This window comes from Neopelma chrysocephalum, unplaced genomic scaffold, assembly GCF_003984885.1.
Source record: "Neopelma chrysocephalum unplaced genomic scaffold, ASM398488v2 Primary Assembly neopelma1_25, whole genome shotgun sequence".
NCBI classification, from domain to species: Eukaryota; Metazoa; Chordata; class Aves; order Passeriformes; family Pipridae; genus Neopelma; species Neopelma chrysocephalum.
The window spans coordinates 32,571,303-32,583,509 of record NW_020897694.1 but is presented as its reverse complement, the minus strand read 5'-3'; the positions used below and the strand labels follow the sequence as shown (position 1 = coordinate 32,583,509).

The 12,207-nt window shown below is 38.7% G+C and overlaps 2 protein-coding genes across 3 annotated transcripts in view; one reads left to right on the top strand and one right to left on the bottom strand.

Moving 5' to 3' along the window:
• Nucleotides 1–85: 85 nt before the first annotated feature.
• Nucleotides 86–10,862, bottom strand: GTPBP6 (GTP binding protein 6 (putative)). Its single transcript, XM_027674800.1, has 10 exons — nucleotides 10,400–10,862; nucleotides 7,678–7,815; nucleotides 7,185–7,255; nucleotides 5,529–5,659; nucleotides 4,741–4,811; nucleotides 4,155–4,313; nucleotides 3,025–3,233; nucleotides 1,534–1,682; nucleotides 1,087–1,239; nucleotides 86–782 (listed from the first exon to the last, which is right to left on the bottom strand). Exons 1-10 carry the CDS (start codon nucleotides 10,845–10,847, stop codon nucleotides 641–643), a joined length of 1,671 nt encoding a protein of 556 aa, XP_027530601.1. The 5' UTR covers nucleotides 10,848–10,862; the 3' UTR covers nucleotides 86–640.
• The window catches only part of LOC113963558 (cohesin subunit SA-2-like), a 59,084-nt gene continuing 57,739 nt past the window's right edge, over nucleotides 10,863–12,207 (top strand). For both annotated transcript variants that reach the window (XM_027674795.1, XM_027674796.1), the window contains exons 1-2: nucleotides 10,863–10,963; nucleotides 11,075–11,244. In XM_027674795.1, coding sequence (XP_027530596.1) covers nucleotides 11,201–11,244 — 44 coding nt within the window. In that variant the 5' untranslated portion in view covers nucleotides 10,863–10,963; nucleotides 11,075–11,200. The remainder of the gene's footprint in view (nucleotides 10,964–11,074; nucleotides 11,245–12,207) is intronic.

Below are 12,207 nucleotides of genomic sequence, written 5' to 3'. Positions count from 1 at the left end.
TGCTGTACCTTAAATGTCTTCTCCAAGAACTGACACATTAATAAGCATTTTGGATAAATTACTGTAAGCAAGAAAACTACATGGGTAAAAGATGTTCACAGCTAACTTTATTCAATACTTTAATATACAAATCTATGGAGTTTTTTCTTCATTGCAATAAGACATGGCAGTTATTTTGTTTATGTTCATGCATTCTACTTGAATACATACTTATTTATATACAACAACATTTTGTTCACTTACTTTCATTTTCCAAAGATCATCTGAAACAACTATAATAAATATTTTATTCTGAAAAAGGGGATAAAAAGCTTTACTTATATGTTATAAGGAACTTGTTACTTTTCTGAAGATTAAGTCAGATGCCATTCCATGTGTTTGAGGTCCACAGCTTATAGCCAGCAACAGTTTTAACATTAAAAATTTAGTGTTGTCCTTGCACTTGCTGATAAAATTAAGCTCAAAGCTCTTATTGTTTCCAAACAGAAGTTTTCTGAAACAGTGTCCATTTCTAAAACGTGTCAAAAACATCAACAGGGGAAGAAAAATAAACTTCTCAACACTGAGACTAACAGGTCATTAACTTCATTTTGCATTCTCTTAATGATACCAGTTTCTTTTCCTAGAAAAGGATTCAGTTTCATGACATGAAAATCTTACTGTTGGGAAAGAGGTTTTTGTATCTGCCAAAAGCAGAACTGTTGATTATCACCTTCACCCTGGCTGTGCCATCTTCAGGCATGACTTCTACTTCCTGAACTGTTGCTTCTTTATATAGCCAACTGTAAAAGTAAAAGCATATTAGCATCTTAAAGGTATGACACACTGCATAAAATGTGATCTTGGTTTAGGTCAACATGTTCTATCTAGGTAATTTAACACTTGAAAAGATGAAGTGCTTTGCTTCACTTCTCCAGGATATCTAATGGGGCTATTTTTTGTCAATAGGTCGGAAAACTTTGATAATTATACCTGTCATTCTTAAGCAGATTAAAATCAGTATGATATGATTTGGAAGGTTTAGGACATGCACAACTAAGTGTTTCGTATTTCTCCAAATCCTTCATACAATTCAAAATTATTTACCTTAGTTGAGGTCCCTCTAAGTTGACATTAATTGTCAGAATCTTCTTCCCTGTTGCTGTCAGTATTTTCTTCTCTATTTCTTGTTTCAGTTCTTCTAAACCATGCCCATGTAGAGCAGAAATAGCTAAAGCGTTTTCTTCTGTGGGTTTATACCTGAAAGAAAATAATGGCTAGCACATTTGTTCATGAAGATTAGATTGTGAAAATATTTTAAACTCAATTTTAACTGAGTTACTTTATACTGGCACCTTCTACAGAGGCCACTTCTTTTATTACTAAAGTGATTTCTTTGGTTATTAAAAGATAATTAATTCTTTTTAAGACCATAGTTACATATGTAAAAGATTGAGAAACACTATTAAATGTATTCTGAAGTGTGGGAGCTCTTCTACACTAAGAATTAAAAAGCTTCCAGAACATCTCCTGACTTAAGCATCTCCTGCTTACCTTTCTATCAAGTCCACTTTGTTATGAACTTCTACTATTGAGTCCAATAAATGGCTGGGAAGATTAAGATTCTTCAGAACTGACAGAACAGTTGCTTTCTGGAGGATGGTTTCTGGATGAGTAATATCCCTCACGTGAACTATCAGATCCTAGCAAGGGTCAATATACAACACCAGTTACCAGGCTGTAGAGATTTTCTACCATTTTTGTATTGCTTATTCATATGAGATACTTCCCTATCCATTAGATAATATACTGGCAGGTTAGCACTGTAAAATTAACTACTAAAACAGTATTAAATCAATTCCGTTTCTTAGACCGTGATGGAAGAAAATCTGTAGCAGCTTCGTATCTCACTTCACATTGAGTACAAATTGCCTCCAACAAACCTGAAACAAACCCTGCCAACCAAGCTAGCTACAGAATTCATATTTCAAGTAATAGCTGACCTATTCTTTTCCAAAGCAAGGCTGTGTAACAATAAGGCAAAAGAGTGAACTCTAAAAAGCACTTTTACAAGAGTAATGGCTGAAAAACTGTTTCAAAAATTGAGGGAAAAAAACCCATGTAACTTGTAATTCTACTTTTACATTCAAAATGTAGAAGATTATCCTTATGCTTAGCTCTCAGGATACTATTACTGGTGCTTCAATTAAAAAGCTTTATACAGAAGTTATCAGTTTCAAGTACGCACACAATCATGTTTGCCGTGATAAAAACCAAGCAACCAAATTCAATATTTGCATTCAAAATGTTTCACCATCTTTGCTCAAGACACTGCTTTAAACTTTTGAAAATTAGTAAGAAACAAATTTCTTGCCTTTCATTTAACACTTTGGAGAAAAATAAACAGGACAGTTTCAGCCAGGTTTTGAAAGCCCTGGTGAAATCTAATCCTCAGAAGCATTCTAGCATCTAGCTACCACTGAATTTAATTACCTTTGATGATACAGGCTTTTTTTTTAAATGTCTGTGTGTATGTATGCAGCTTTACACTTTGCTATAACACAGGAAAATAATGAGAAAATAATTAGAGAAGTACATTTATGTTAATTACACGCTGCTTGCATCACATCACAATCACCCACTTTTAGTGCTATAGGAAACGTTAAGTTAAAATCAGATCATTTCAGCAGTTTTATTTCATTTTTAGCTCCCAAGAAAGCTAGTCTCAACTCACTCAGGTGCACTGTTCAGATATTTAATCAACACAATCTGAGTTATCTGCTTTACATATCATGGAGAAGGACACATATATTCCAAATAAGCCCTTTCCAAAATCTCTTCATATCTGTATGTTCTGCATAATTTCAAGTATCAGAAAACTGGTTTACTGTAAGATATATACATAATTTTCTTAGGAAACTATTATAGTCAGCCAGATGTTTCACTAAGAACAGCATGTCAATTAATTTCCCCTTTTTTGAAGGGGTGAGGATTATCTTACAGGAAATTAATTTCATTTCTCAATTTTTATAGTCAACTACTTACTGTGTAAGCCACTTCTTCTAACGTAGCTGAAAAGGACTCAACCAGATTATGTGGAAGATCAGTCAGGAACCCAATGGTGTCAACATAAATAACTGCCATATGTGAAGGCAGATAGCCAGCATGGGCTGTAACATCGAGAGTAGCAAACAGCTGATCCCTGGGTTGAAGTCCTGCTTCCCCAGTCAAGGCTTTGATCAAAGTAGTTTTTCCTAGTTAAATAAAAAAGGACAAGATTTTAATGGCTTGTTTCAAGTAAAAATATCATTTCCAAGGCCCAGGTGAATTGTATGACGTAACATATTTTCACATCTACTTTAGTAATTTTAATGTGATCATTTAGTAATTTAGTAATTTTGTGATCAATTACCTATATGATGTTAGGAAAACCAAAGAGAGTCTTATAACTTGGAGTTGGGTTTAAGATGAATGTATGGGAGCTATGCTGTGAAATCACAAGATGATCAAAGACTGATTTGATCTGTAAAGTGACCTACCCACATTTTTGTGCAAGGTAAGTTTGTTTTTATAAAGTTATTGAATAAGAAAATCAAATGGTCTTAAGATAATGTAATCTGGAAAAAAGTGTCTAGTCCAAAGTCTATTTATGCCTTGTTTAAGAATTCAAATTTAAAAAACAAAAAAACACTTAAGCTTTATTTATAGTCTCTTAGGAACACGTCTCAAAACACTACACATAATCCATGAAAAGCTACAGTGCTTCTTAAGCACATTTCTCAGATCAACTGGCAACTCTTCTCAATTTTCTTCCTATGCCTCAAGCCTTCACGGTGATCTAAACACCCATGTACTCTTCTCTACCCATTCTGATCAAGTAGTAGTCTCATATAAAGGGACACCAACACTACAGTCTTCAGCACTATATATAAAATCTATTTGGCACAGTAGGTGCTAGGCATTTCTCCAAAACATGTCTCCAAGACTGAAAAAAACAAGCAGCTTAATTTGCTTTCCTAACTGTAACCTAACTGACATAAATTCATTACACAGTTTAAAAACTAATTAAAATATGAAGCCTATTCACACAGAAATGAGATTCTGGCTAGAGTTGCTAATTAAAAATTAGACAATATAATCTCTTTCACATTACAATTTCAGGAGGTTTTGCTTACCACAGTTAGTATAGCCCATGATTGAGATCATTGGAAACTCGCGTTTTCTGCGGTGAGTTCTAAGTAAAGACCTTCTTCTTCTTAGTTTCTCCAGGGCATTCCTAATTTTAAGTTCTCTTTCTTTCAAGATACGATTCTGTGTCTCCAGAAATGTTTCCCCTGAAAAATACAGGTGAATAATTGGCCGAATAGTTTACAAAAGTAAACTAAGTGTTGTGCATTTGGAAAGCAAGTGAGTTAGCACTAGGGAATATGAAGTTAGAAATAAGCAACTAAAGCTATGTATTCTTGCCTAAGAATCAGAGTAAGTAATTATTAAAATATATGCTAAGTACTTTAGAATATCCATGCACACTTATGATAAACCCCTGTGGCAGGAAATAGTCTGTTCTTGGCCACTTACTGAGAGAGTACAGACCAAAACTTTATTATTTAACTTGCTTTGTACATTTGCCTAATTAGATGCAGAACATGCAGGACAGTTTTTCCTCCTGACCTCCTCCAAAGCAAGTAAGATGCAACTAAATTTGTTTAAAGGCTATGGAGAAAAAAAATCTTCTAATTCATGAGAATACTTAGACTTTACCTGAGCCCATGATATATCTTGATCCACCTCTCTGCTGATCTCGCTGAGACACCTCATTTTTCAGATTTGACCTGGCAGCAGAGTAACAATTAACTAGAATCAATTTTCTTTAGCTGAGCTATCCTAAAATGCCTAAAAAATGTGAAGCAGTAGTGATATTCTGACAGTACAAATAAAAACAGCAAATGACCGAGCTGTAAATAAAATCTCCTCATGGCAAGAAGCCTGGCAAAAAAAATCCAGATTTTCCTGGCTCAACTGTGGTTTGACGAAGCATGCAACTCTCTCAGCAAATTGTAATTGCTATACTGAAATTTCAGAGAGTCAAAGATACCTCTGATGCATCCCCACGACTCTCACCAACTGCCATGTATACATTTCTATGCCATGTAATGCAGAACTGTGGAAAATTCAGACACATATTAATGCCTTTAATCTTCCTTGTTTATAGCTTTCCTTATTAAACCCATCAATATCATATATTGGATACACATATCCAATTCCTACATATTCTTGGAATTCATCTTCCATTTTAGAAAGAACTGGAACTTTTTCATGATAAATGCATTTTTTAAGACTATCTATTGAACACTTTCTGGTTTTGCCTGTCAGCTTAAAACAATGACATTATAGCAAACTTTTCTATTTTCTAATCAATCTATGCAAGCACTGTAAAAGTAATTTTTCTTTACAGTACTGTAAAGAAAGTATTGCTATTTTTGTTACTGTAAAGAAATAGTCACTAAAATGTGTAAATATCAGTATGTGATTTGCACAGCTCGAGGTACCTGAGAAGTGGAATTTCGGCCAAAGCTATCTGCAGTTTTGCTTCTTTAGTCCGGGCATTACAACGAAAAATGTGAAGTACAATGGTGTATCTGTCAAAGACTTTCACGCCCCAGGCACCTTCTAGTTCTTTCTTTAGCCATGTAAGACAAAATAACTGAGATGTCTTCTGTCCCTCACAGTATCACTAGATCATTTTCTACACAGCACTACACTTACAGGATCTCAGGATTCCATTTCAGTGGATGAGCAAGGATTATGAGCATGCAAAGGCAAAATTTGGTTGATCACGAAGAAAGGAGTTAAGAAGAGAGTTTAGAAAGTAGGACTTTATGTCTAGGCCCATCAAATTCAGCGAGAATCTTTCTATTGGCTTAAATGGATTCTGGCAACAACTTTTACAGCATTATCATAGAATCAAGAATCTCAGTGGTTAAGTCCTTGTAAAAAATAATTATGCAGTGCTGGAAAGGGAAAGGATAGGGATAACATAGGAAAATAAGAAGAAAAAGATTACTAAAACTTAAAAAAAATAGAGAGGAAGGCAGGAAAAATATTTAATAATAAGTTTTTCACAAAATACTTGAAAACTCCAACTAACCAAAATCCGTCACCCTTGATCTAATTCAGCAAAAGACACTTAAAAGTACGCAGTAGTTTTCCTATGCCAACTCTAAAATTCAGAATGCTTGTGCATCCATGTATATACATATCCATATATACATGTTGTATATATATTCTCAAACACTTTCTTGAATCAAGTCTCTTTAATTGCTCTTAAGATCTAGATTTGTGAAAAGAAAAAACCAGCAAATCTAGTACTAAAAGAACTCATACTCAGAGAATAAAAACTAGGAAATTGAAATTAAACGATTTCAACTTCCCTTTCATCAATAAAAGGAAGTGCTTGAGATAATCACCTATTAGAGATATTTACCATCTCTTCATTTTATAATTAGGAAAAGCGTTCAAAACTACCAGCAAAGCATTAATGTTTGCTTGCAGAGTCTGAGTGCACTTTACACTCTGCATGATGCTATACATACAAAAACCCAAAAAAGTATTTATTTCAGTTTGTCTAAGCATTTCAAAAGAGTATCTACAGTTCATGCACCAATAGTTTTATTGCCAGTGTTAAAAAAAAGAAGTATGCTCTGCCCCTCAACATTTCTTTTTAAGGGTTAGGAATGAAAGTTTAAATATTTGAAACATTAAAAAGTAATCTTGCTCTGAATTTACACCTCATATTCAAATTACAATTGAGCATCCACTGAACTATAGGAAAATAAAGACATTATCCAGTACAGGTATAAGCACTTGAGCATATAGCTATTCCAAAATGTTGACGTTCTTCATAAAACCACCATGTTGTGAACAAGACCTTGAGTAACTTTTCCAGCATTTTAACTAGGGCAGTGGCAAATGCGGGAGATGAGTCTGTAACAAATGATACTAGGCTGCTGAAAAATTCCATGCACAAGAGCTGGCAACATATATCAACTGGACAAACGCAATAGGCATTAAGTTTCATTTCAACAAAACTCAGTCCTGTGCCTTCATATATTACCAATTGCAAATTCAGAGTCATAACTGACCGCTTCTCATAACATCAATACCTTCCAAACAATAGCAATGGTATTGATAGTATATTCAGTTACCTTTGTCAGTGAAGATACTCTTTCCACATTCAAGAAGACAGCTGTCAGGTGTGGCAATTTTTTAATCTTTTCTGAAAGATAACCATTGCAAAATATAGTGTTAAATGTAAATTCTCTTTTTAAAATTTCCAGACTATAAACCATTTTGCACTGAGTAGAATGTTCATAAAATGTCAAATGGCACCATATTCTTTGTTCACAGAACAGTTGCAATTGCACTGATTTAGTACTGTGCCAAGAACAGTTGCCAGTTTCACTTATGTCCATCACATAAACTTACTAAGTTGCCTCACATATTTGCTGTGAGCACAGGTTATGCCTCTTCTGTATTGCTTTTGTAACCTTAAAAAATTATTTGGAGTTTGTCTGCAAATGTGTATGATGGATAAACAAAATTCTCCCTCTATTCAGCTTTCACACCTATCCTTAAACAGTTCAGCTGCAAAAGTCTTGTATTCAGAGTGATTCGGTGCTGAAAGATCTCAGTCCTTACCTGTCAAAACCTGAAAGTTCCCTTTGCCAAAAACAAACTTCTTGTCAGGATTTTTTGTAGGAATAATTATTTTATCTAAAACTGTCCAATTCTGAAGAGTATCTACAAGAGCGACGGCCTCAGCAATCTGTAATTCAGCTTCAGGAACATAACAATAATAAAAAAGAAGAAATAAAGATTACAATGTACCATCACAACTCTGCTCGGATCTCCAATAACTACAGTACATGCATTAACATGGAAAGACTACACTACACCGAAATTCTACTTGGGTATTTATTTTAACCTCTAGCACAAGGAGCAAAATGTCTTACCTCTAATCAGAGTAATTGAATGGTTTGAAGCAATTTTATCACACAAAGCATTTTTTGCCAGTATAAATTATTTTTGCTCTTGTTGATTTAGAAGAATTTTTAATTGCATTGACAGAAATTACCAAGCTTTTTGGCTAAACATGTGAAAATAACAACTAGCTGGAAAATCTGTTATTTCAGACAAGCACAAAACCATGTGATTAACACCTTGGTGTTTTGAGGTAATATTTTAAGAATTACTAATATGGCATATCCTGCTGCTTACTTCACAGCCACTTATTTGTGAAGGACCTACACTAGTTTACGACTTGCTAGAACCAGCAAATTCCAATCCTGTATTCTGGTGCATCACTTATCTTTTGAGGATTTTGTAAAACTGACTGAAAAACACTACATGGGTACATCAGATCAGTAGATCCAGTCTTGATTTGCCAAAATCTTCCTCTTCTCATAACAGATTTATCAAGTGTCTCTAGACAGCAAAATGTAATTTATATACTAAATGTGTTACCTTGGTCCAAAAGGTAATATATTTTTAAAGATAAGCACGATCCGCTTTCTCCTCATATTGTTAGTATTTCTTGTAAAACACAAATATTTCCTGTTCTATCTGTGGTGTTTCAACAATCATTCCAAAACATTTTTTCAGACTTCAGGGTCTTCATCTGGAGGGCCTCAAAAAATGGAAAGGGATCATTGCTATTCTTCTGCGTGTTTGGACAGAAAGGTGCCTTCATATTTTACTTATTTTTCAGTTGTAAAATAGGAGCGTTTCTGTAAATTCTGAAAAGGTTATAAACTTTATTTTGCAATGTGACAATTTGTTATAATTAGCAGCATTAATAAAACTGACATTTAGGTCTATCACATAAATTTGAATACAAGAATAGATATCATATATAAATTGTCTATTGCCATCCAGAGGGAGCTGGACAAGCTCTAGGAGCTGGCCCATGGGAATCTCATGAGGTTTAATAAGACCAAGTGCAAGGTGCTGCACCTGTGTCAGGACAAGCCCTGGTATCAATACAGGCTGGGGGATGAACAGCTCAAGAGCAGCCCTGCTGAGAAGGACGTGGGGGTGCTGGTGAACGAGAGGCTCCTCATGACCTGGCAATGTGTGCCTGCAGGCCAGAAAGCCAATCATGTCCTGGGCTGCATCAAAAGCAGCGTGGCCAGCAAGTAAAGGGAGGTGATTCTGCCCTCTACTCTGCTCTGCTGAGAGCCCACCTGGAGCGCTGCATCCAGCTCTGGGGTTCCCAGCACAAGACAGACATGGAGCTGTTAATGCAGGCTGAGGGGAGGGCCACGAAGATGATCAGACAGACTGAACCTCTCCTATGTTGCTGAGAGAGGTGGTAGAGGGCTCATTCCTGGAAATATTCAAGGCAAGGTTGGACAGGGCTCTGAGCAATCTGGTCTAGTAGCAGATGTCCCTGTTAATTGCAGAGGGGTCAGACTAGGTGACCTTTAAAGGTTCCTTCCAACCCAAACTATTCTGTGATTCTGTACATAAAAAACTAACTTACAAGATGCTTAATACTTTCTATTGCAACTTTATAATTAGAGTTTGAAGAGTAGAATCAAATATATCACATATTTTAATTGTGCAAGATTAGAGCACATATATTAGCTAGCTACAAGGATTTCTGAGAGAAATCTAATAGCAGTCCTAAATTAGGTCCTTACAGAGGAATTCTTGGTGACTGCATCACTAAGTAACTGCATAAAACCACTTCTTTAAGTCCCTGAGAGGACTTATACAAGACTTCATCTTCACTGCACTCTCTTCTCTGAACAGGAAAGTATTCCTGCTCTTCAGCCAACTGCTGGGCAAGCCTAAGGTCAAAGGTCTCCTGCCCAAATGGCCAGGCAGCTCAGTTCAGGGCTGAAGGCTATAAACATTCAGCTAATGAGGGGGACACCCAGCTGTTTCCCTAAGGAACCTGTGCACTCCTGCACTGAGATGTTTTACCGTCAAAGATACAAAGTTAGTATGATTTACAAGTCAAAGCACAGAGCTGCCAACGCTCACTGACAGCTTCCTGTCTTTTAAAAAGTTGTCAAAGAAGGAAAGAGTGACCTAGACCTTTTATCCGAGCTTGCATTTTGCAAACAGCATTTCGCAGTTTCTCCGCTGTAAGAGAGGGTCCACTTCACACTACCGGCACTAATGACAGAATCAATTAGGTTGGAAAAGATCTCTGAGAACATCGAGTCCAACCTGTGGCCGAACACCACCATGGCAACTAGACCATTGCACTAAGTGCCGCAGCCAGTCATTCCTTAAACACCTCCAGGGGCGGTGACTCCACCACCTCCCAGCGTACTTCATTCCCAATCCCCTGGCTGTATTCCTGCACACCGCAGCGCTCCGGGAGCCCGCCCGCCCCCCCGCAGCCCCGCACCCGTGGTGAGCGGCGACTTCCTCGGGCCCCACTTGACCGCGGGGTGCACGATGGCAACGCGCTGCGCGCCGGGCTCCAGGGCCAGCGGAGAGGGGCCCAGCAGCTCCTCCAGCTCCGCCTCATCCTCCTCCTCTTCTTCTTCCTCCTCTTCTTCTTCTTCATGCCCGCCGGCGCCCCCCGCCCCCTTGCGCCGCCCCCCGCCGCCCGTGCCCGGCGGGCGCGGAGCCCTGAGCCGAGCGGCGGCGCTGAGCGGGCGGGCGGGCAGAGGGCGGCAGCGCCAGCGGGGCGCGCCCAGAGCCGCCGCGGCCGCCGCCGCCGCCCGCCGGCAGCGCAGCAGCAACGACCGCGAGAGACTCCCGGGCCCCATCGGCTCCTCCGGGCATGGCAGGCAGGGACTGTCCCCGGCCGCGTCCTTCCGGCCGCCGCGGAAGCGCCGCCGCCCGCCCATGTGACGGCGCTCCCCGCCCCCGACGGGCCCAGGCAAGGCCGTGATTGACGCCAGGACCGCGCGGGGCCCGGGCCCGCCGCGCCGGGGGAGCGCCCGGGAGGAAGGGGGCGGTGTCGGTGGGTTTAATTTCTGTCTCTGTTTCATGCTCTTCTGTGGCCAGGGGGAGGGAGGGGCCTTCTGCCTCGGTTTGCCTGGAATTAACTCCCTTTGTTTTCCTTTCTTGACAGTTTTCGGCTGCTGTTTCGCCCGCGAAAGCCGAAGGGATAAGTTTTTAACGCTCCCGATCTCGGTGAAGTTCCTTCAGAAGGTCGTGTCAACTTTGCTGTCTGTGCTGCTGAAAGAATGTAGCGGAAATGATAGCCGAGCTCAACGCAGCCAGCAGCCTTCCCAGCCAAAAGTAAGACCTGGCACAGGTTGTCTGTCAAATTTATTTGATAAATTAGGGTGCTGTCCCGTGGGTTTGTGCCTTGCAGATACTGCGGCAATCTATAGTGTGTCATTTTGGGTGGGAGGGGGAAAAAAAGGCATTTGCTGTGCACTATGTTTTCTTACTAATGTCTTAATTTTATTCCCTTTTATGTATTGTTTAGCATGCTCTTAATGTAGTGTTTTATGCCGTTTGAAAGGGACCTTGGCCTTACAAGCTTTTCTATCCCTTATTCACTGTAGTGCGAATGAACCTACTTTGAAAAAAAGAAAAAGGCAGATTCATGGTCAGTGCATGTGTTTCCTTCAGTGGTGAATTTGGGGATGCTGAGGGGGAAGAGTACTAAGTAATCTGTAGGCTCCCAGTTGGGACTGGAGGGGGCATAGCTGTTTTTGTCAGGAATCCAGTCTTCTCCATCTTATAATGTGTTTTTCAGTCATCAGCTGAGATGATCTAAAGTATTCATATTTACAGAATGATAATTAGAAGTTCTACTAGAGCAGATATAAATAAATAAATGGTAAAGTTAAAACATGTGGGCATATTTTGTTTGGTTTCAAAGAGTGAAGCTTCTTAGATGTCCAGTGTTGCGTGCTTTGAACTCATTGCAGCCCAATCTTTGCTGATCCTGTCACCTGAGCCAGTTTGCTCCAGGTATTTTAATTCATTGTCCTCTAATGAAAGCTGAGAGAGTTGTAGTCCATGATGACAGTTAGTATAGGTTCCCATATGGCCTTTCAAGTATGTTTCATCTGAAACCAACCTTTTAGCTTCAGAAGTGTCATGAAGGCACCTGGTAGTTGTTTAGTGGAGCTTCTTATGTTGCTTCTTAAAGATGAAGCACTTGTGTTGAAATTTATATTTTAAAAAAGCTATGTGTAGGATTCTTGCAGTAACATAGATTGTTTCTTTTTACACAGTTAAAGGAATAAT